At 42.9% G+C, this 25,252-nt stretch overlaps 2 protein-coding genes and 1 long non-coding RNA gene across 3 annotated transcripts in view; all 3 read right to left on the reverse strand.

The window, feature by feature from the left end:
* Positions 1–22,028, reverse strand: part of RSU1 (Ras suppressor protein 1) — a 64,530-nt gene extending 42,502 nt beyond the window's left edge. The window contains exons 1-5 of the mRNA XM_082193239.1: positions 21,857–22,028; positions 19,559–19,674; positions 15,837–15,887; positions 2,482–2,602; positions 695–813 (exon numbers count right to left, since the gene is read on the reverse strand). Of these exons, the coding sequence (XP_082049365.1) occupies positions 695–813; positions 2,482–2,602; positions 15,837–15,887; positions 19,559–19,667 (400 nt within the window). The 5' untranslated portion in view covers positions 19,668–19,674; positions 21,857–22,028. The remainder of the gene's footprint in view (positions 1–694; positions 814–2,481; positions 2,603–15,836; positions 15,888–19,558; positions 19,675–21,856) is intronic.
* On the reverse strand, positions 6,839–12,447 carry LOC309515749. Its single transcript, XR_014212648.1, has 3 exons — positions 10,785–12,447; positions 8,360–10,727; positions 6,839–7,193 (listed from the first exon to the last, which is right to left on the reverse strand). It is a non-coding gene; the product is annotated as an uncharacterized lncRNA (long non-coding RNA).
* A 3,000-nt stretch (positions 22,029–25,028) lies between the features above and the next one.
* Positions 25,029–25,252, reverse strand: part of CUBN (cubilin) — a gene marked incomplete at its 5' end in the record, with an annotated part of 151,837 nt that continues 151,613 nt past the window's right edge. The window contains one exon of the mRNA XM_082194061.1: positions 25,029–25,234. Coding sequence (XP_082050187.1) covers positions 25,127–25,234 — 108 coding nt within the window. The 3' untranslated portion in view covers positions 25,029–25,126. The remainder of the gene's footprint in view (positions 25,235–25,252) is intronic.

Here is a 25,252-nt window from a genome sequence, read left to right on the forward strand (position 1 = left end):
AGAGTCTCATGAGAGGGATTAAAACAGGGACAGACAACAGGCTGCCGTCCAGAAGCTGTTCAACTACAACTCCCATCAACCCAGACTTTTGACCGTGTTGGCTGGGTCTGATGGGAGTTGGAGCCCAACAACATCTGGAGGGCTACCCCTGGATTAAAAAGAAAGGATGGCTCACTTATTTGCTGCAGGCATCTTGCCAGGTAGAAAGGTGGTGGTGGAGAATTAACTGGCCTAGCTGGTCTAGGGCAGGCATCAGCAGCCACGAAGCCCTATATTTGCCAAAGGGCTGAACCCAGGGCTGATAAGTAATTGTTCATGGAAAACAGATTATAACGTGGTGGCTTGCATTTCTTCTCTCGCTTGGTGACCTTCTTAACTGTCCCAGGCGGGTGCTGCATTTTAGCTCAGTATGAAATGGAATAAAATTCAAGAAAATATGACCAAGGCGGTAGCTCATACAACACTCCTAGCTGTCCACTTACTCCCACCGAGATCAGGTGACTGTAGATCAAAAGGTACAGATTGCCAAGGTATGCAGAAATATTCAAGGCGGTTCATAGAAGGAAGCATATATCTCTAATATTCTTTTTTTAGAGTTCAACCTCCCTCAAATAAATTTTACCTGCAGAAAGCAAAGCAACTTTTCAGGATGATTTAACACATTTTTTTTTTTAAAAAAAAAATGGTTTCTTACTTAGATAGAAGAAGTTTCCGGGAAGCGAATTTTCGTTTAAGTTATTGTAAGTCAAATCAAGAACCTCCAGAGCTGGCAAGGAGCCAAATCCTCGTGGTAAGGAGTTAAGCCTGTTCATCCTAATGTTAAGAGAAGGATGTGTAAGGTATTATTTGGGATATGAAAGCAAACATGTTATTTTATTTCGTATATACAGGCAACTGCTCATTTACATGTGTTCAAGGAACACATGACTGCACACACGTGCATCACTGCAAACCCAGAAGTGGCATAAAAAGGGGCAAAAGCAGCCACAAAAGAGCGCAAAAATGCTGCAGAAACAGCGCCGAGCAATCCCACAAGCCTTTGCAAGTGCAATCCCAGGAGCTCTTGCACCGACCTTTGAGGCCTGTTGAGAGTTGGAGTTTGAGCAAGGAGGTTGGGAGGATGTTTGCAGGCTTTTTCAGCGGCATTCCCAATATACGCGATTTCACTTAAACGTGCAGTGCCTTGGAACGTAACTCCCGCATAAATGAGGAGTTGCCTGTATCGCTTGTTTCTCTCTGTTAAGCCATTTTAGACTTTACTGACCACATTCTCTCTTGTACATTTGCTTTGGATGCTGCATAAGGTGACACACCAACAATAACATAATCTAAAAGCCCATAAAAAAGGAAAAAGCCACCAATAACACAAAGAAACAAAAACAGCCACATTAAAAACTCACAATGGCTAAGGAAATGTCCTTTAAAAAGAGAAAGGGTGCTTCCAGAATGTTGCTATTTGGGGTGGGATTCAATCACATACTGGGAAATTCAGGTTGCACAATTACAGTTGATTGGAAGATCTTGTGCAACATATCTGCTTCTCCAAAACATTTGCCTTTTTTCAATAAGGGAAGTGATGGAGAAATGCGCTGGAAAGTGTAGGGCAACGCTTTCTTTAGTGCAACACCATCTCACCTCCCAGCAAACAAATCGGAATGAATGCTGCTTAAATAACCAGTGTCATCTAATATCTCTGCAAACAAATCAGGATGAAGGCTCAATAAACAGTTCCCTGGGAAGAGAGGTTGACTGGTAAACCATTCTGAGAATTTTGCCTTTGTACAACTGGCTAGCTTCTGTACAAATACCATACTTTTCCGTGTATAAGACGAGGGTTTTTTCCTTAAAAAATTAAGTTAACAAATGTCAGTGCATATTGGTGACATGCGACTGGTTGATTTAGCTAGCCAGAGACTGTCAGCGGCTATTGTTTGTGTCATTGGTGGCTGTGAAAAGGGTTGGTGTTGATTTGCTGTCGCTGCGGCAATTGGCGGCTTCTGCCGGTGAGTGGACATGATAGCGGGTTTTTGGGTGAGCAATTTTGGGCCACCCCCAGTCGCTGCAGCAATTGGGGGGGGGCGACTGGTGGCTTCTGCCAGCGAGGGGACAGACAACTGGTGGGTTCTTTTGGTGAGTGAGTTTCAGGAACCCCCCATAAAAAAAGCTCACCAAATATGGGCAATCCTCCGCAAAGAAAGCTCAACAACTCTGGGAAATCTCACCCCCCATTTTCTTAAGTTGGAGTCCCTAAAAATAGGGGGCGTCTTATACACAGAAAAATACGGTATATGTCTTCCTCTCCCCTAAATCCAGGCAACCAAGCGGCATCAAAAGAGTTCAAGAACTCATTCTAGCCAGGCAAACCCACCGGAGAAGTGAAGAAGGGCCACTGAGGGATGGAGCATGGGGAAAGGGCTGGGTTGAAAGCCCTGGAGGGCCACATTTGGCCCGTGCCAGCAACTGATCAGGACGGATACGCACCCCAGGTTCAAGTGCTTCAGCTTCTGAAGGCTGCTAATCTGAATTGGCAGCTCCTCGATCTGATTGTTGAAAAAGTTGAGTACTTCTAAATTCCGGAGGTCTGCAATGTTTGCAGGCACAGCTGTAAAGAGAAGCATAAGTCCCTCAAAAAACCAACAACAGCATGAAACATGCCACCCTTCTGTTTATGGACCAGAAATACTTTCTGTAACAAGGTTCAGAAAATTCATGCATGACAATTGGCAGATATATATTAAAAAGGAAGTAGCATACCGCTGGTTACAAGGTGATGGGGACAGATAACAAGGGTTGGCTGCTACTGACCTGTTTTCCCAAAGACACCTTGCAGATCATTGGGCAAGAGAATGACTGGACTAAATAGGACCTTTGCTTCACCTAGAAATAACCACTCTTATGAATGGGATCCAATTGGCGCCCTTCCAGTAAGGGAAGGGTTCTTGATCCAGCAGGTGCCTTCACTGATGGAAGTGGGTGGGAGGTGATTTTTGCCAAGTCCTCCCTCCCTCCCTGTGCAGCCCACCCCCATGCCATCTTCCACCCTGATGTGAAATACCCCCAAACTCCAAGGAACACACTTTTGGAGGGCGTTGGGGATAACCCATGTTTGTATGTAACTAAATATGCACATTGTGAAAGGCTGGGCTGGATGAATCCGAAGCCGGAATTAAGATTGCCGGAAGAAATATCAACAACCTCAGATATGCAGATGACACAACCTTGATGGCAGAAAGTGAGGAGGAATTAAAGAACCTTTTAATGAGGGTGAAAGAGGAGAGCGCAAAATATGGTCTGAAGCTCAACATCAAAAAAATGAAGATCATGGCCACTGGGCCCATCACTTCCTGGCAAATTGAAGGGGAAGAAATGGAGACAGTGAGGGATTTTACTCCATGATCACTGCATGGGAGAAAGGCGATGGCAAACCTAGACAGCGTCTTAAAAAGCAGAGACATCACCTTGCCAACAAAGGTCCATATAGTTAAAGCTATGGTTTTCCCAGTAGTGATGTATGGAAGTGAGAGCTGGACCATAAAGAAGGCTGATCGCCGAAGAATTGATGCTTTTGAATTATGGTGCTGGAGGAGACTCTTGAGAGTCCCACGGACTGCAAGAAGATCAAATGCATCCATTCTTAAGGAAATCAGCCCTGGGTGCTCACTGGAAGGACAGATCGTGAAGCTGAGGCTCCAATACTTTGGCCACCTCATGAGAAGAGAAGACTCCCTGGAAAAGACCCTGATGTTGGGAAAGATGGAGGGCACAAGGAGAAGGGGACGACAGAGGTTGAGATGGTTGGATGGTGTTCTTGAAGCTTCCAGCATGAGTTTGATCAAACTGCGGGAGGCAGTGAACAGAAGTGCCTGGCGTGCTCTGGTCCATGGGGTCACGAAGAGTCGGACACGACTAAACGACTAAACAACAACACATATCTGCACATATCTGCAACCTGGCAGAAGGAATGTTAAGTGATTCAGTGGAGGGAATGGACCAGCAGAGGTCAGCAGAAAAACGTTATTTTTTTAAATTAAATTTATGAAACTACTAATTGTTCAAAGTATTGAAACCCTGTAAGGCTTAGCTAGTTGCACCCTGTGCCACCTTCATGCATTGCATGGCAATCAAGCAAGCTTGCTAAAGTTACATCTGTGTCTCAGAGGGTCATAACACATGCAAGGGAGCTCTGTCAGGCTGGGGGGCGGGTCCCCTGGTGCAGGTACTCCAAGATACACGTGTTGTGCCTAGCTTGCTGCTTTTTGTGCAGGTAACAATTTTCCTAAAAAGTTGTGCCCTGGATTCATCATAATAACATAAGAAGAATCTTTGGATCAAGCCAATGGCCCATCACAATGAATCTTGTTAGCTAAGAATTGGAAAACACAAGAAGTCCCAACAGTGGAGGAATGGCAGATGAAGATGATGGACTTTTCAGAGCTAGCCGACGTGACTGGAAGAGTCCGCGACCAGAAGGAGGAGGAGTACCAGGATGATTAGATGAAATTCAAAGACTACTTAGTTAAATATGCTACGATAACTTAATTGGAAAAACTTGCAAATACCAGATAGACTTAGGATTTAAATTTGTGATGTTAAAGAATAATATGTTTAAAGTTAAAATGAAAAGGAAGAAAGATATTAAGTGACTAAGTTAATTTTATGAGAAAATTGGTTTTGGAAAACTGTTACAATGATATACAATGAAACTCAGCCAGGGGAATTCGAGGAAGTCATTTAACAATGTCTCTAAGACTGGATTAAGTACAGTTAAGATGTATGTTTGTTTAAAATTCTTGAAAATTAATTTTAAAAATTTAAAAAACAAAACAAAAAAACAATGGCCTATGGGAAACCTTGAACGAAGGACCCTCCCTGCTTGTGATTCCACAAAACTGGCGTAGAGTGGAAGCAGAACATAACTATCATGGCTAGTAGCCATTGATGGTCTTATCCTCCATGAATTTGCCAAATTCCTCTTCCGCGGTCCTCCAAGTCGGTGGCCATAACTACTTCACTACCAGGCAGTGTCCACACATTCTCAAGCAAGAATTAGAAACCCCATTTTCCTTCTTTAAATGATGGAACATTCTGAATACCATTTTGTCCCTTCTTATGGGGCAGTGAAGATATGTTTACTATCCAACTGCTGCCTGTGTCAATTGCAAAGCCATACGCCATTAACAATTGTCATTGATGGGCAGGCAAACTGGAAGGAAAATGATGTAAATCTGCAGACTGAGTGTGGGTATTCTTGCATCAAAAACACAGTCTCAAAAGACACCTGGATTCCCACAGGGAACAACAACAAGCGCACATCTATATGCTATAAATTGATCATATGGATGCCCTAAATAAGATTTTTATTTGGCTCCATCATGAACAAAATTGATGCAAAAATGCATTCCAAATAAAATAGCCCATTTGGATTGCTGTTTAAATAACCTATTATCCCAAGTAGACATTCATTTAAAATTCAGTTAAATTGTAACAATTAACGCTCTACTTTAAATAATGAACTGTTCAGCTGGGCCATTTTTTGATATGCGTCCCAAGAGGTAAGTGCTGTGATCAATACACACACACAAAAAAAAGGTTACATCAGATTAGCAACAGATCAATGTGTTGATACTACCTAGAAATATGAAAAAATACAGTTGCATGATATGAATACTACTACTCAGATAAAGATTAAGACTCTATATGGGTTTAATTTTCATGTGGAGCTATTAAGGCAAAATCTAAGCAAGCAAATAATGCTTACATGTTTTAGGGGATTGTATCCATTCAAGCTTTCCACTGTATTATCACCCGAGGACACAATTTCAACATGATCCATATTCCAGTTAAACTGAATTCCCAAAATTTATGCCCATTCAGACACAATGAAGTCTATAGAAATAATTGGTTTGCATCCTTGTGTTTCAGTTTACCTGGATAATGGATCTGGATGTCTAACAGCAATGTAGGTAGCAGATTGAAGAACATATACATCCAAATAATTTGCCAAACTATCATCTAAGGAGTAACTCACATCCCATTAAACCCCAAAAAACAAATATTTACACGCTAGAGTATGAGCCCTTCATTTCCTATGTTTTTCTTCTCATTTCTTCCTTCAAAATAAAAAATTAAAAAATAGTCCAGTAGCACCTTAGAGACCAATTAAGTTTGTTCTAGGTACAGCATAAGCTTTTGTTTGCATGCACACTTCTTCAAATACGTTGAAGAATACAGCGTATTCTTCAGATACACTGGTTTCTGTGTATCTGAAGAAGTGTGCATGAACACAAAAGCTTATACCTAGAACAAACTGGACTATTTTTTAATTTTTTAATTTCAACTGCGTCAGACCAACACGGCTACCTTCCTGAATCTAGATTACTTCTTTCAGTGTGTATGGAGGTCCTGGGCTGCCCAGGTGACAAGACCCGTCCCCCCCCCCCCGGCCTTGCTGATGTGGCCCAAAGGAAAACAAAGCAATATGTTTGGCACCAGCTGGCTGCCGGAGTTGCCAGAAGGAGGTGTACAAGGCACCATCCAACTGTCTTAGGGACTCCGTTCCAGATTTGTGTAGGGTTTGCACCTTAGGCTTTTTTTCTCCCTAAGATATCCCGTAAGGCAGCAGAGGTCTAAGACTGAAGTTATTCTTCTGTTAGATGGGTTACCTTCCCAGGTTGATGAGCCCCACCTGCCCCTCACTTTCTTCTGCAAAATGTGCAGAAACTGCCTTCTGCTAGGCCTGAACCCAAGGTGGTCACTTTGATGCTGCTAATGCAGCTGCCTGATTTCACCCCTGGAGGCAGACTCTATTGTCTCTTGAGACAGATGACAACACCTTCATTCAATACTGAAACAATTTTGAAACATCCCCCATAGTTATATAGAAGAGTTTGGATTTGATATCCCGCCTTATCACTACCTGAAGGAGTCTCAAAGCGGCTAACATTCTCCTTTTCCTTCCTCCCCCACAACAAACACTCTGTGAGGTGAGTGAGGCTGAGAGACTTCAGAGAAGTGTGACTGGCCCAAGGTCACCCAGCAGCTGCATGTGGAGGAGCGGAGACGTGAACCCAGTTCCCCAGATTACGAGTCTATCGCTCTTAACCACTACACCACACTGGCTCTCCATATACAGTCATACCTCGGGTTACAGATGCTTCAGGTTGTGCGTTTTCGGGTTATGGACGTGCCAAAACCTGGATGTGCTGGAACGGGTTACTTCCAGGTTTCGGCGCTCGCGCAGAACCAATAAATCGTGCTTTGCACACATGCAGAAGCACTGAATCGCAACTCGCATGTGCGCAGATGCGGCGTTGCGGATTGCGAACGTGCCTCCCACATGGAGCACGTTCGCAACCCGAGCGTCCACTGTATTGGGATGGTGAATCTGCAGCCCACCTCATGGTGGTTAAATACAATTTCCATCCATTGGCTTTGCTGACTGCACAGGGTTCTAGATTGTACAGAAGCCTAAGTGACTACAGCAGGCTGCCCCCCTAGCAGTTACCCCTCTGACTAGCAGAGAGAAGTGTATGTCCACGTAGCTGGACCAATCCTCAGGGAAAGGCTGGGTGAACAGTGTGCACTATGAACACAGGGAATGCAAGCAAAAGGATTTGAGCAAAGTATCCCCCCCGCAATACCACATCCCCAAACTACACACAGGCAGACACGATGCAGCTCCCTAATGCAATTAAGCCCTGTTCTGTGGGTACCGGCCCTTCTGACAGGATGAGAGATTATTTTACTCTCCTTACTAAATCAGTGCAATTTAAGAGGACAAATGATGCTAAATGTGAATTAAAGCTAACTTATGCAGGCGCTGTGCGCACTCTGTGCTGAATGGAACGTTCCTCCTCAAGCCACTTTGGTGCAAGTGACAACATTTTATGACAAAGTCTTTCAAATAAAGGCTGCATCTTCTGGAAAACAACTGAAGATCTGAATGCATCCTGGATTAGAGCTGCAGCAGGGGTATTCAACATCTTCAGCTGTCACTGGAATACAACTCCCACTAGCCCCAGCCGGCATGGCCTATGGCCAGTGATGATGGGAGTTTGCATTGTGAAGCTTTTAAAGTCTTAGATAACCCCTCTTATGACAATCAGTTTTTTTTACCATTTATTTCCTTACTGTTCTGATACATACCCCCTGTCCTTATCTCAGGCATATGAAGCTGTGTCCTAGATATCGTTTTGTCACCACCCCCTCAACCACCTGTGAAATCTACTAACCTTCCCATCATTAGTTAATTAATTAATAAACAAATCAGAAATGAAAATATCACCTGAGGCTCTGCTTCAAATCCCTTGACCTCATGAGTGCCAATTATAGGCAGGGCCTTTTATGTTGTGGCACCTACCCTATGGAATGTCTTTCTGAGCAGGGTTTGTTAAGTCCTCATCACTCTATTGCAGTGGTTCTCAAACTTCTTTTTCTCTCGGTCACACTTTCAGAATAAAAATGTGCTTATGCCACACCGAATTTTTTTATGAGAAATAAGTTAGAAAACATAAATAAACAATTCCTAGCAGTGCTTGATTTTGAACATAGGTGAACACAACTACTTTATAATATGATCGTGGGGTATCCAGAAATTATAAAACAATGCAGCTACATAAGAACATGATTATTCCCAATATATAATATTGATTGTCCTTGAATCTTCCTGCCACACTTGCCATGCTCTCTTATATACTCTTTTGAGAACCACATTGCTTCAGGTCGTTGGTGACGACGTGGCTTTTGTTACTGATGCAGTTTTTGATAGCTTATGCTATTTTTGTGCTGCCGGGATTTGTTAAATGGGCTGGACAGTGTTAATTTTTAAAACCAGAATATATACTAGAATTTAGGGATTATGTTTGCTTTGTTTAACTTTTATTACTGTTTCTCAATTCACCTCAATTCTTTTAGGAGAAATAGGTGGCACCTACTTTTTTAAAAATACATGCATAGTAGTTGTACCCATCAACTCTTTTTAACCCAAACATGTCTGCCCTTCTTCTATCTTGGAACTCAGAGTGATGTGCAAAGGGTTCTCAGGTGGGCTCTCATCCCAGCCAGTTGGGCGGGGTATAAACAAAATCATCATCATCATCATCCATTGACCAGACCAAGATCTGATTGGTTTCAACAAGATTTCTGCATCATCCTGGGACCAGTTCAAGGGAGGGGGGAGTTATGGTTTGAGCAACAAGAGGCAATGTGTGCAGATTAACCTGGAATGTCAGAATGAAATTAATATTAAACCTTTTCCCAATGTTCAGTTTACATAGCAATGTGCTCCCCCCCGACAAGATTATATATTTTCTAAATCCCTTCAGCATGCAGCCTGACTAAAAGATGGTTATTGATTTTACTCTAAGCTTCAGAAAAAAGGACATTTTTTAGTTTAACGAATGAAAGATGTTTTGACACAGGTATTGTACAAAGATATTGCCAGCCTCTATTTTCATATAATTGAGAATGGCTTTGATTGAAATTTCAGCCGTCTTAACCATCTAAGCATTTAACTTGGGAGGATTCACATGAGGGGAAATGGATTAAAGCTGTAAGCCTTCATATTGAACAAGCATTTTTATTTATTTTTTAAGTTTGGACGTCCTATGGCTTTTGTTTGCCTGAAGATGTTTAGATTAATTTTGACTGTGTTCAAACTAATGTATGCCCTGCAAGACAGCTCTCAACATCCCTTTCAGGACTGATCTCATCCAGACCTTCCTAGCTGAAGCAAGACCAACGCATCATATATTTTCCAGCTACAGTCCTGGCCTGCCCAGGATTGCTGTAACATAGGAAGCTTTCTTATATAAGTTCAGACCATTTAGCCTAGTAGGCTAATTTAGCCTAGAAAGGCTGCAGCTCTGCAGATCCTTAGGCTAAAATGTTTTTCATCACCCCAAAACTGATCCTTTCAAATGGCGATGCCAGGGACTTAACTTGGAACAATGCAAAGAAATATCCCTTAACGTGCATATTGCTTTACTGTGGCTCCAGAGTTAACACAGGCAGAGTTTGCCCATTGTTATTTCTAATTCTAGACAGCAAACTGAAACATATAAAGGTTTTCAATACCTCCATGTTAAACATAGCTGTGAAGGGCAGGCGTGAGACTGCTGTTTAAAATCCAAGCTGCTTACAAACAAATCTTCAGCTGACTTTTACTTAAGTAACCACTTCTATTTATTTATAGTATTGATATCCTGAATTCCCAGCACAATGCTTGCTCAAGGTGGCTTCTAAAAAAAAGAAAATTCATCAAAAAGTAAATATACCATAAAAATCACACACCAAAAATCAATAGATGAACAAGCCCAGAAGCAAAGGCAGCACTCCTTAAGAAAATATTCATTCCAGTCAAATGAAATTCAGATTTAAAGAGAGAGAGAGAAGCTTTCTCCCTCACCAGGATGCCATCATGGAAGGGATGAGGCAAATGTCCCTAGAGAGGAAATTCCAAAGTTTGAGTGTGGCCGCTGAAAATGATCCTCTTGTGTTCTCTCTACCCGCAATCTCTTTCAAGTATGTGTTTCTAAATTCTGAAAGGGGAAATTGTATAGATCAGGGATGGGGAACCTGCAGCCTTCTAGATGTTGTTGGACTGCAAGTCCCATCCTCCCTGATCATTGGCCATGCTGGCTGGGGCTGACGTGAGTCCAATAACAGCCACAGGTTCCTCTGTTTTGCTCAAATGCCTGGATCCACTTCTTCCTTCTGAACCACAGGTTCTCCACCTGTGACATTAATGCAAAGCAACCAGACAACTGTGGAACAGACTGCGCAACTGGCCAACAAGTACTTGCTCTTAACATCTGAAGATAGAGAGCAGAACAAAGCCAGAAAAATCCTAGAACAGGTATGGTTATAGAATTAGGGTCCATCAAAGATGGAACTGCAAGTTGCCTTATAACTCACAAAAAAGCATTCAATAATAAACTCCTGCATACTGTCACAAGTTTCCTGAAGTTTCACCAAGTGGCTTTTAAAGAAATAATAATAATCTCAATAGTGACCTCCACTGGACAAGTCAGACAATGCTTCTGTCTTTTTTAAAAAAAAAATCACTTCACGAACAGCACTTCTTAAAAAAAGAGAGAAACAAAAATAACTAACCTTCTGAAAATGTCATGTGCATCAACACCAGCAATTTTTCACATAAATTAGGTCCAAAAAGTGACCTCTCAAAAGTATTTGCAATCAGGTTGAAAGTAATATGCTAGGTAGTTTATGACAACCCTGAACTCCCACAAGTTGCAAACTAAAGAGTCATTCCTAACAAGAAACAGATAGAGTGGCAATAACAAAGAAACAGATATATTTATTAGTGAATTATCTGGTGAGAAGAGAAGAAAGAGAAGCGGCAGAGGCCTTCTGCATACCTCCAGAAACCAGGACGACTCGTTCCTAGTCCAACTGAAAGCTGGAGCAGATTATCATTGAGTAACTTGAAAACTGCTGAACTCTGACAAAAGATATTGGTGGTCATTATTGGATAGAAGACAGAAGGAAAACAGAACCTTGATGGTCCAGAATTCTAATGGAGAAAGCTGCAGAGATGTGAGCCTCCAAGGAAGCAAAACAAAACATGTATGTGGCTCAGCCAGTGGGTGAACATGTTGGCCCTCCAGATGTTGCTGAGCTACAGCTCTCATCACCCCTGGCCACTGGTTATGCTAGATGAGTCTGATGGGAGCTAGAGGCCAACATCTGGAGAGTAGCAGGTTCCCCACCACTGTGCTAAGCAGTGATCTTCAGAAAACTCTTTCCAGCAGCTAAAGGAACAAGGAAAAGTGGGAAGTGATTGAAAAGTGCTACAACACTACCAATATCCTTGGCCCTTCTAGAGTTCCCAATAATAAGAGCTCTCCCACTATGGATCCCAGTGGTCTTCAGAGACCCAAGGGGTTCTCTTTCCTTTGGAAAAAACCTGGTGAGATGTCCACTCAGATTAGTTTAGAGCCCTTCACATCCTCTGAGATCTGTTTATTTAATCTGCCTTGTTTCCCCAATAATCCCTCCACCATCAAGTGTGTAAGTAGTCTCTCCTTTCCCTCAGTTGCCCCATGCCCTCTTGGCTTGCTACTAGGGTGTCTAGCCCCAGAACTTCTGCCTTTTTCTTCCTCCTATTGTGACAAGACTTGCTCTGAGCCTAGATCTTCGCTCTATTCTTCTTCTGGTATGCCTCCATCCTTGCTCCCTCCCTGCTTGGAATCCCCTCTAATCGGGCCACCCACTATGTGTTTATCCACCAGCTGAGTCAAGAGTCTCTCTTCAAGGCCACCCTGCCAGCCTTTCCTAGTCTGTTTGGCTTACCTCTGCAGCTAACTGCTGGACTGAGCAGGGAGCTGCTGCAGTAGTCATTCCTGACCACACTTAATGGAAGCGTGGTGCAATGGATAGCATGTCAGACCAGGACTGAATCCCTTAGCCAAGATTTGCACCTTGGTATAGCTTACTCTCAACTGAAATCTATCTTGCAGGATGTTGTTATGAAAAAATTGAGGGGGGAGAACCATTTATGCAAATTTGAGGAGGGACACAGATGTAAAAAATGAAAAAATTTAAATAAACCATAATTGTCAGTAGTAATATCTAAAGGGCCTCCAAAACCTTGTTGAGATGTCTCCAGACTTTGGGAACCCGGTGGAAACCCGTACATGTCTACTCAGAGGTAAGCAGGACTTGCTCCCAGGCAAGATGTAGAACATTCCCCCTCTTTGCATTATCCTCTCAACAAAAATATATGAGCTTACTTGCTTTGCTTGGCAAGTTTGTTACCTGTTGCTTCAGGCTCTCATTCATAGCCTTTTCATGATGCTCACCTTGGACTGGATCCAATCCATCCTATCTAGGCAAGAGTTAATTTTCTCTCTTTTTTCTGAAAGGACTATTATTGGTCAAGTAGCTGAAAGAATTCCTCAAATTTCATGGTTGATTGCCGCAGATATCCAGAAAGATATATAATATATAATCCAGAAAGATATATAATTTGATGTGCAACAGCTCCTAAAATCTCCAGAAAAGCCTTATAGTATGGCAGATAAGGAAGCCAAGGTTTAAGGAAACCGAACCTTATTTGAAGAATTTGCATTTAAAATCTATAGCGACCCCCCTTTGCTGCTGCCTCCTTCTCTTTTTGTCTTAATGGCTTGAAATCATGCATATTTTTTCCAATGACAGATGCATGCAAGCATATTCTCCTTTGCTGATCTGTGGATGAGGCAGACACTGGTGTGCCTACACGTGGCAGATTTATTGATAGAAAGATGAAAAGCACGCTAAGAAAAATGTATAAAAAATGGAGATGTGAAAGCAAAAGAACGAAAGCAGGACATCATGACTTACTGTAATGATATAGGGCTGCCCGTTTTTGGCAGGGTGACGGATGAAACACTGAATTGTATCCAACTAAGTTAGAGTAGACCCATTTGAAATGCATGTCCCTATGTTAGGCAGGCCCACTGATTTCAGTGGGTCTACTCCAAGTGTAACTTGCATTGGATATAACTTACTAACTGGAAAATACTGGACACCATTCATGCATATTTATTGCCTTAGAAAATGGACATATTTACTATAAACAACAGAACAGCAAAGCAGGCACACTCATTTATATGCCAGAAAACCAGTAAGAGATGCTAATATGACCTTAGTGGGGCATATCAAGTGTCATCGACACTGTTTTCTCCAAGTCATTTTGAGGACTATCTACTCAGACAATTAATTGTATCTTTTTAAGGGATTAGGTCAAGAGTGTCCAAAGTGACAAATAATAAAAGTGAGATTCAGTCTTTTAGGGGAGGCTGGTAAGGAATAGGCATTTATTTTTATTTATTCAACCTCTACCCCAACCTCCAGCAATTTGCTTGGTGCCTTACAAGGGGTAGAAGTTTCCAAACCACAATTTAAAATTAAATACAAATGCATGGTTTTTTTTTAAAAAAACTGCATTAAAAAATTGTATTAGCACTACTTTAGTTCACTGCCTACTGCATTATTAAGACCTATTTCAGCAGTACTTTCATAGTAATTCTTAACATGGTTTGCTTTAGCCTGATTTGTTTTATGCTGATTATATTTTTTGTTTAAAAAACCCCTTTATTTGTAAATTTTCATTATGCAATATAATTTATATTGATCTATATGTTAAAAATAAATAACATAGATGCAAAATAGGGTACAAAGTATCTTTTAAAATTTTATACAATTCCTTAAACAAATAAATGGATTTTTTAAAAAATGATGACTTACTTCTTATTCTTCCTTCTAAAAAAAGTGACCCTGCTTGCTCTCCATTCATAGAAAAATTATTTGAGCCTATAAATGCATACCATTTATTCCTTGTCTTGAAAATTCCCAGTTCTTCCTTCATATATGGAGTAACTGAACTCCAACCTCTGATAACTCTAAATCTCTCTCTTTAAACGTAACTGCTAACTTAACAATATTTAGTTGTTCCCAGAGCTTCCCCCCAAAAGATGTATTTTATGAGTTTTCTGAGAGCTTCCCTAGGATGTGCATACAAGATTCTGACCAGCTGTTATAATATATAGGAGTAGAGTTTTATGGTATAGGATCATTCCAATTAAGGGTGGGTTCACAGATCAAGGAAACTCAATCAATTTTGGGGAGAGAGGAAGCCATCCCATAGAGAAACGTTTCCAGAAATTTTCTAAAAGAGGGTAGAAGTGGCAAATGAGGCATGGTGGGCCAACAGTGGCTACTAATGAGAAAGCTCTATCCCTTATCAATGCTACAGGGAGTTCCAGTAAGAGCTCTCAGAAAGCTCTTAAGATGAAGGAGGCCACCCCCCCCCGGCCGTGCCGCAGTTTAAACCTCATGCGGCCACACCCCCTGGCTGCCCGATTGGTCGGCCGGGGAGGGGGGTGTGACACGGCCGGAATCCCTCTGCCCCCAATCTGGGTCACTGGGGGTCCCAGATGCCAGTCTGCAACACCGCCCCCCGCCCATGGGAAGTAGAACAGACCTGTCAGAAGGTTCACAATCTTAGATTGGAAGAAATTTAAGAACTATCTTAAGAAATATTGCAAAATCAATGTGTGTTAGAATGAGGCGGCTTTAAAAATTAAATGGAGTACAGCTGTAAAGATTAAGTTAAAAGAAAAGAAAGGTTGACAATTAGATAAAATTAAGGGTGAGGATTTGCTGAACTAAATATTTAAAATGGGAATGCAGAAAGGGGAGGTATGAGGAGGTCGGTGAAGTAAGTTTTAAGAAAATAAGGTTCTGAAATTATACTTGTTTTTTGTGTTTGTGTGTATTGTTTTGTTTGATATAATTTGTAAAACTTCAATAAATATCTTTAAAAAAAACAAAAACAGAAGGTTCACAATCTTAAAACATGATGTTATGGCAGGGGTGGAGATTACCTTTCAGCCCAAGGGCCATATTTCTATTTGGGGGCCAGTAGTTAGCAGGGTCAGAGGCAAAAGCAGGTAGATTTACATCTAATGTTTGCTTTGGGGGCAGGCTAGTTTGATGCACACACACCAACCCTTTCCCTCCTCCATCCAGACAAGCTGCTGTCCTGGTGATAACCAGCAACACTCTCACCCAGCCCCGCATTTAAAGGGGGGGGGGGAAACACACTATGCATTGACCATAACACATAGTTTGGCCCTTCATATATTTGGCCCAGAATTTTGACCAGGGACTTGGCAGCTGGTTCTAGAAGGACAAGAAGCACCACCTGACCGTACGGCAGCCCTCTCCCAAAATGAACCACAGCCACAGGCCCTGCAATCTAAGGAATCAGTAGACAGGTTCCTTTGTGCTTAGGCAAGAAATAAAATACTTAGGAATAGAAATGTACTTACTTGTCAGCTTGTTGTGACTGAGGACCAGCTGTGTGATATGGGACAGAGTGACTGTAAATGAAGAGAGACAATAAAAGTATAAACAGGGCAAAATTGCATTGGGGAAGAAGGAGAGAGATGAACTTCAGCAGGAATGCATCTGAATGGTAGAGAATAAATACCCACATACATTCCTAGTAAGGTATAGCCTAACAGGTTACAAAAGATGGCCCTTTGGACTAGAGATTACATTAAAACAGAACTAGACTGGCAACTCGACAAAATTATTACGAAGGGGAAGATTACCACATTGTCACAATTCATATCCTACAGGAAACTTATTCTCTTGGTAACTGACAATTTCTTTGTGATTAATTGCTGTAACTAAACATAGCGTAATGACAGGCAGTTTTGAGAGTTAAGGGGGGGGGGGGAAATGTCACTGAAGGAATTTGACAGCAAAACCCTTAAAGAAAGGACTGTGCTAAACTATGTCACCAGATCCACAAGATGGCATCCTAGCTTCATTTTCAATGCTTTAGAAAGTAGCAGATGATTTCTGAAGATTCCTTATGCTGCCATCGTAAGACTCACAAAAACAAAGAAGACAGGAAAAAAATAGAAAGTTGACATTATTACAGATCTTGAAAGGGGTTTGAAGTTTATGCCAACTCGTCATAATTTGGAAATAACTTCTTTACCTAGGGAGCTGAAAATATTACCTGGTAATTTATGTACAGGGCCAGTGAAGAATGGCTAAGTGTAACTTCTAAGAGTGCTAGCCAATGCATATTTAGTCAGACATGCAAAGCCCAGTGAGCTCAGTAGGACTTAAACTCAAGTAAGTGTGCACAGGATTGCAGGCAAGCAGCACGATCCTAACCATGTCTGCTTAGAAGTAAGCCCTAGTGAATTCAGTGGGGCTTACTCCTAGATTAACACGCCATCACATTTAAGAAGGTAGCTTACAACATGAAACTGAGTTTAAAGAAAGACAAGGCTTAAATGTCAAGACAATGGAGAGTAGAGAAGAATCTAGGTGCTCAAGAATCTAGGGCAGGCAGAAAAAAGTAACATATGAACAGAAGATTATTCTGAATCATGAGGCCAATGGCCCACTTAGTCCAGCATCCTGCTCTCACAGTGGCCAACCAGATGTCTGTGGGAAACACACAAGCAGGGACTGAGCACAACAGCACTGTACGCACACTTGTGATTGTCAGCAACTGGTTTTCAGGGGTGTACCAAAAGCAGTGGTAGGACATAACCATTGTGCACCCAATGGGACGTACTTCCAAGTAGACATGTATAGGACTGCAGTCAGATACTTCCGCCCTTTTCATTTTCAAGGGAGAAATGACACTTTATACAACACACTTTTACTCGCCAAAAGCTCGCCTTCCTGAGGACAAATAGATTTTGCCAGGGGTCCACAAATGTTGGGTTTGGCATTGCAGCCAAGACTTCTATTTTTGGCTGCCACCAATTTCATTCTCAAACCCCCTGTGCACAGGGAATTTGAGCAAAAGACAGGGTCTTCTCTCATTTGTGTGGGATACTGAGGAAATAAACAGTAGGTGCTTCTCCCACTGCTTGAAAGGGCCCTCTTAGTACAAGGCGGTATTGTTTTGTGACACCGATTTCTTAACCTGCTTGAGAACTGCAGTGGAAATTCATGTGGTGCCAGTTGCCACGCTCACCAGAGGGCAAGAGACACTTGTCCCTGACTGTACACCCTAGTGTGTTCAGGTACACGGCCTTTTTTTTTTAAAAAAGAAACCCTCTTTTGGCATATAGATGGGACATTTCCAATGACAAATGTTCATTTTCTCCTGGCCGAAAGAGTTAACGCTTTCCCCATGTGGCCTAGACATTAGCAAGTACTACTGCCTAATTAACCAAATGCCACAATGGGAGCTGAAGTGTAGCATCTGCCTAATAAGCTGCCTAGCTACAAACCAATAAATAACTTAAATATCTTTGACATTATTAAGCAATATGATAATTTCTGATGGGATAATTTAATGTTTCAGACAAAGGGAACTCTTGAGACAGGTGTTGCTACTTATCTAATGTCACATCGTGAAAAAGAAACCTGTTACAGCATATCTGAATTATTTACGAGATAATTAGCATAGACTGAGCACCCGCCTGTCTCGGAAGATTCAGGGGAGAGGTCACTAAGACACAAAAGAGAGACTTCCGTTGCTCCAGATTTCTTTACTGCCAGCAAAACCATTACTAATTTATGTTCGCTTCAGAGAACATATCATACAAGAAGATTAAGGAAAGGTCTCAGCTGATATGATCTTTCTTACAGTCTTTTTAATCCATGGAGCCAGAAGAAGAGTTTTCCAAAATATGAAGTTATTTGCATCCAGAAATTGACACGTTCTTGCCCTCAGAACGACCCTTTACAGTTTGTGCAAAAGCTCTTTTAAATAAACCCCAGATTCTTACTTCCTGATGATCTTCCAATGGTTGCTTCAGAAACTAGCAACAGATAAGCAAGTGGGTGTTCAACTCATGAAAAACAAGAAATAATAATAATAATAATAATAATAATAATAATAATAATAATAATTTACTATTTGTACCCCGCCCATCTGGCTGGGTTTCCCCAGCCACTCTGGGCGGCTTCCAAAGACAAAAAATACACTAATATGTCATACATTAAAAACTTCCCTGAATAGGGCTGCCTTAAGATGTCTTCTGAATGTCTGGTAGTTGTTGTTTATCTCTTTGACATCTGATGGGAGAGTGTTCCACAGGGCGGGCGCCACTACCGAGAAGGCCCTCTGCCTGGTTCCCTGTAGCTTTGCTTCTCGCAATGAGGGAACTGGCAAAAGGCCCTCGGTGCTGGACCTCAGTGTCCGGGCAGAACGATGGATGTGGAGACGCCCCTTCAGGTATACTGGGCCGAGGCCGTTTAGGGCTTTAAAGGTCAACACCAACACTTCAAGAAAGCTTGAAGCTGAAGATTCTGTAATTTAATTTATCCTCTAGTTCTTCAGATCTCACAATTCTGTAAAGTCACCTAAATGCTCTTTAAGTATTCAGGCTCTCACTGTATTTATTTTCTTACATTTCTGTCCCATTGGGCCTAAGTTGGCGTCTATGTACCACCAAGGCATTAACCAGACACAGATTGGTTTGGCTTCAGAAATGTTGGGCTTTCAAATGCCAGTTTAGACCATAACCCAATATATTGGGTATCTATAGACTCTTGAGCTATTTTCCTAAGTAACATAAATAATTTTTTTTCTATGAATTTTTTATTTAAAAACCCCCACTGTGAATATAATTAATTCTGGAAGTAACATGGGAAATAACAGTTCTAAATGTATATAGAAGTCCATGGAGTATTATTTGGTTTGAACAGTATGGCAGACATGTGAGCCAGCATTTCACCACTGCTCTAGGGCATAGAGAGTATTTATCTGGACAAACTTATCTGTGAATCAGACCTCCACACATTACATTTAATGTATAGCTGCCCCTTTTCAGGAAATCTTCAGATGATAACACCCCAAAAGCATTTCTGGGCTCTGATTTCAGTTTTGTCAACTGAGAGGACTTCAGAAATGTCCTTCTCTCCAAAGATATATGGCTCTTACAGTAATGCGCCCTTCAGCTTCTGTGGTTGTGACATGTGTTCAGACCCAAGAATATAGGCGCAACCTTATGCTTGGAAGAGCAAGAAAGCCATGATGGGAGCAAGCAGGGAGAAGAGAAATACTTACATAAGCCAGATATGTCCAGCATGCTAGAGATCCCTCGATCACACATGTCCACCTCCAATATGTTCTTCTCCCTACTCTCCTCCACAATTTTTTTCAGTGATTTGGACATGGTTAAGCTGGAACCAGAACAGAGAGACACAGTGGAACAGGAATGAATGACAGATGTGGGAAAGTGATATAAGACAGTAAGAGGCAGGTATATTTTACTGCCCCAAATAAGTCAATACAGTAGCCCATCTGAGAGATAAAAATGCTGCTCACACAAGCATTCTAACCACACAGAGTAGCCTTCCCCAACCCGGTGCTGTCCAGAAGTGATTGTGACAGCAACGCTCAACCAGGCAAAGTGTACTGTTTACACCAACTGTCAAGCCCCTAAGCTACGCACAGCTTATATCAAGGTGGAAATTGTTTTAAAAACTTACATGCCAACTATTTATCAAAAGAAAATCCTGCCAGCTAATCAAAAAGGGACAACAGCAACACAAAACCATGCATAGTTCAATGGAATCATAAATCAAACTATCTGCATAAAAACTCAGACCAGACAGTGACAAAGCAGCTGTCAGAACTCCAGAACACCAGCAAGAGGAAATATTCTGTCAAAAATATTCAGTAAACAACCACGTCTTCATTAGCTGTCTAAAAGTGGGAAGGCCTGGCACTTGGAATCCCTCAGGATGGGTGTCACTACAGAAGAAGTCCTACCTGTGGTCACTGTCAATGGTGCCTCATCCTGTTGAGGAATAAGAACTTAATAGCCTGGGGAAACAAGTTAATGGCTCGTCTAGCCAGCATCCTGTTCTCAAAGTGGCCACCCAGAAAAGGATGAGAGCAGGCTTTAAAGATGAACACTAGCACCTTGTGTTGGGCTCAGAAACTAACTGGCAGCTAACACAGATCACACAAAACTGGGTGGGGTAGATTCAAAACACCCTACACCCATCGGCATCTTAGCTGCCTCAACAATAGTCCTTCCTATCATTTCCCTGCCACTGACAGGTGGAACAGTCACGGGGGAAAGGCCTTGAATGACTGAGCTCAGAAGAAAGAAGTTCTAGCAATTGCCTCTTAACTCTGCAAAGAACGAAGCAGTCAGTTTGCTCACACATGAAGCTGGAAATAGGAACAAGTCGCCTCCATATATGCACAAGTATTTGCTTAGGGGAAGTGTACACTCAGCGATGTGCACAGCTCGACTACCATGTGTGCAGGGGCAGACTGGTAATATGGTACCCTGAGCAAGGACAAAAAATTGGCACTTCCCTAAATATTGGATTTTCACAATAATTCCTTTTGGTCCAGTTACTTTTTGTTAATGGATCTTGTTAGTGGGTCCCCATCTAAACATAGGTATTATCAGTGCTTTTTTTTCTAAAAACACGTTTAGGAGTACTCTCATTTTGACTCTAGAAAATCACCATTTTATAGTTCAAATCGGGAAAAATAAATACAGTAAATGGACAAAAGTACAAAGATTCACAAAATATTTAGTGGTATGCGTCCCCGTGTCCCCCCAGAAAAAAGCACTGGGTATTATTATTATTACGGTGGTACCTCGGGTTAAGAACTTCATTCTTCTGGAGGTCTGTTCTTAACTTGAAACTGTTCTTAACCCGAGGTACCACTTTAGCTAATGGGGCCTCCCGCTGCCACTGCGTGATTTCTCTTCTCATCCTGAAGCAAAGTTCTTAACCCAAGGTACTATTTCTGAGTTAGCAGAGTCTGTAACTTGAAGCGTCTGTAACCCGAGGTACCACTGTATTACTATTTTGTACCGCCCTAACCCCAGCGCTGTTGTGCGCAGCTGCACTCATGGGACACTTCCATGCAAATCACCGCACTAAAGTACACAGCTCAACTATTCGTGTACACTTTGGGTGTTATCCCCTCCAGCGTTTCAGAGCAGAGATGAGGAACCCATCACCCTTGACCACTGGCCCTGCTGGCTGGGATCTGGCCCACAGATCCCCACCCCTGTTGAAGAACCAAGAACCTCGGGCTTCTTCTTTTTGCTTCCCATGACACTCTCTGCAGAAACGCAGGAGGCTTCACTGGCGGGCTGCTGCCCGTCCACCAGAGCCTCGACCCAGCTTTGCAGAAGGGGAAAGAGCCACGCCGGCCTCGGGAGGAGGAGGAGAAGGGGCGAGTCCTTCCTGGGTCCAGGAGACTGTCAGTTCACACGACCAGGGAAAGGAAGGGGACCGAGGGGCTCCGACTCGCCGCCCAAGTCCGAAAGCTGGGCAGGCCCCGCTGGAGCTCTCGGGTTTCGGGGGCGGGGGCGACGCAGCAACTCACCGACGGGACGGGACCGGGGCGCTGCTGGCTGCTCAACTCCGGCCGGCCGGGCTCCCCGCTTCACGGCACACGCCCTGCTCTGAGGCGCCGCCTCCGTCCCGCCCGCCCGTCGGCTCCCGGGGCGAGTGCCTTCCTTCTCAGTGCGCAGGCGCCCGGCGGGGGGGGGGCGAGGGAAGCCCGGCGCGCGCCGCTCCAAGTAAGGCGAAGCGCTCCGGGGAGCAGCGGCTCCGCCCGACGCTCGGAATGCGCAGCCGGCGGCTGCCCAACCCGAGAAGCAGCTCCGCCTTAGCCCAGCCGCCATTGGATGGGAGGACTCAGGCGCGAGCCAATAGGCGGCGGGCCCGAGGCTATGGAGGCGCACGGGCGGTGGCATTGGAGGAAGTAGTTGGGAACTTTCGCGGAGCGTGTTCTTCCTTCCCCGCTTTTCTTTCTGTGTTCGGGCAGCCGGATGCTGAAGCGCATCCTTTGCACCGAGACCTTTTGTGCTTGGAATGTGCGGGAAGGAAGAACGCGCAGGCCAATAGGGGGTGGAAAGAGGAGTCAGAGGAAGATCCCAGCTGCATCAGAGGAGAAGGTCTAGCTGACCTGACCTCCTGTTCTCTCAGTGGCCAAGCAGGTGCCCGTGGGGCGCAGGTCGTGCAGGCAGGTCGAGGGCGCAGCAGAGCGCTCCCCACTTCTGCCCCTCTCAGCAACTGGTATGAAGAGGCGTCCAGCCACAGCGGGCGCTGCGACTATCCAGGGACTATCCACCCCTGAAGGCGCACTCTCCCGTTGTCTCCCGAGACAAACGGATGCCAACAACTGCCTCCAGCTTTGGAGGTAATGCATGGTCATCGCGACTACTGGCCACTGATAGCCTTAACCTCCACAGATTTTATTTCCCTTTAAAGCTGCCCAATTTGGTGGTCGTCAGCATATCTTGCAGCTGAATTTTGTTTGTTTGTTTGTTTGTTTAACTATGTGTTGCGAAGTCATTGCTTTTGTCCATCTTGGATCTTCCCAGTGTTAGCTTCATAGGGTGACCCAAGTGTCTAGAAGTTCGACAGGAAAAAAAGTTTATTTTCTCTATAATATGTGTGTGTGTGTGTGTGTGTGTGTGTGTACACACACACACACTCTACATTTCTGCCATGCTCTTACTCATCTCCCCCACTCCCCAAAATGCCTTAAGGCTTTAAAAGCACCAAATATCAAAAGCTTTCCTCACAGGAGAGTTGCTCCATTTTGGGTGCCCTTTTCTGAATCTTTTCCAACTCCGCAATTTCCCTTTTGAGGTGTGGCAACCAGAACAGTAAATGGTATCCCAAGTGTGGTCACGCCATAGATTTGTGTAATGACATTATGGTACTGGCAGTTTTATTTTCAGTCTCTCTTCCCATGATTAATTTAGGCCACTGCTGAAATAAATCGGCAAATGTCTCACTTCCAGCTGTCTGTACGGACATTACTGAAGCAGAAGGAAACCAGTCAACTCCACAATGACTACTTACAATCATGGTTCTGCAGTTATGGCACTCTCGTGAGAGAGGAACATAGGTTTACTTATATTCACCCTTCGTATCAACATCCTCAAACCATCAGAATAACCAAACAAGTGAGGACATAGCATAAGCATACCCAGCATGACAGATGCTTAATTAAAAAAACCCACCACTTAGCAAAAAATAAAATAAAAAATGGAAAGGAGGCTACTGATACCCAATCCCGGCACATGTATCCCAATGAGAGTGTGTTTTAAGATCCCATTCTAGGGCCCTCTTACTTTGCATAGCATATCTGGCAAGGCTGGAAATAGCACAAAATGCCCCTTGCATTTTGGAATGGGCAGCTCATCCCCACAAATGACTTTACTCAACAAGCTTTACTGCCTAGGGTCAAAACCCACATTTGAGAGGTATGCGCACCACTTCCACTCAATTTATCTAGTTATTAAATGTATTAATCGCCTTTCTGTTACAATCCACTCAAGGCCATTTACAGGCTTTGGCCAGGTTCCAATGAGTGTAAGTGCAACTTGTTTCCATGTGCCGAAGGAGCTTCTGCTTGTTTTCCTCAACATGGGAAACCACTTTTGAAACTGGGGGAACATTTCAGAGCTTTTAAAATTTGATGCACATGGGACCTTGCTGTTCAAAATGGGGGGGGGGGAGATGTTAAAACAAATCCCATGGTACATGTTTAAGCCCTCAGATGCACCTAAAGTAATGTCTTGGGTCCTAGCCAATAAAGTTAAATAACTCACATACTAAAACCCTGGTATCAATAAAATCAGAAGACAGTAACACAGCACAGAAGCTACCATCATTTAAAGAGAGAAGAGGCTTTTAATGTTGTGCTGCTGCCTTTTAAGAGTAATAGAATCCTAGTGTTGCAAGGGACCTTGAAAGTCACCTACTTCAGCCTTCTTCAACCTTGGGTTCCCCACTGTTGTTGGACATCAGCTAAGCTGGTTGTGGGGTAATGGAGCCTGTAGACCAGCAATATTTAGGGACCCAAGGTGGTTGCACAATTATTATTATTATTATTATTAATAATAATAATTTGTATTTGATCTGAAATACTGTGGTTATAAATATAATCAACCATTCTTATTTTGGAAAGTGTGTAAATGTCCCAAATGAGTGATATGAATTTTAGACAAATTCATGTATCTTAGAACTGAGCATGATTTTCTGTATCCAGCAGGAACGCTAGTTGATGTCTCCCACTCCACCAATAGTTCAAGAGTTATTTTTGCAATGCTCCAGTCTTACCATTGTCTATATAGAAGAGTGATTTTGGAGAATAGTTTGCTAAGGGGCACTCAGCTCTCATTTGGTGTCATTTTCAGTGTTTTGTGCCCAATAGCAAACAGGTACAGTGGTACCATGAGTTACAAACACCTCAGGTTACAAATGCTTCAGGTTACAAACTCCGCTAACCTGGAAGAGTTACCTCGAGTTTAGAACTTTGCCCCAGGATGAGAACGGAAATCAGGTGCTGGCAGCGCAGCGGCAGCAAGAGGCCCCATTAGTGAAAGCACGCCTCTAGTTAAGAACAGTTTCAGGTTGAGAACGGACCTCCGGAACAAATTAAGTTCGTAACTAGAGGTACCACTGTATTCTTACAAGCAATCACAAAGCGCTCAAAATCATTTGAATTTAAAAAATACATAGCAACTGCATTGACCAAAATAATTTTATTGTATTTATGGAGACAATTATATTCTTTGAAGTCTCTTCAATACAGAGAAGTGCTGAATAAATGTATTTTTTCCACAGAAGCATTATTTCAGCTGCTCCAAGTTAGCCTAAATCCTGACGGTAGAGTTACATACTCTGAATGGAATTTTATAAACACTTCATGTGATGCAGCTGTAAATGGAGCAATGTTGGTGTCCTGAGAAGAAAAGGGGGA

This window comes from Podarcis vaucheri, assembly GCF_965113315.1.
Source record: "Podarcis vaucheri genome assembly, chromosome: 12".
NCBI lineage: Eukaryota > Metazoa > Chordata > Lepidosauria > Squamata > Lacertidae > Podarcis > Podarcis vaucheri.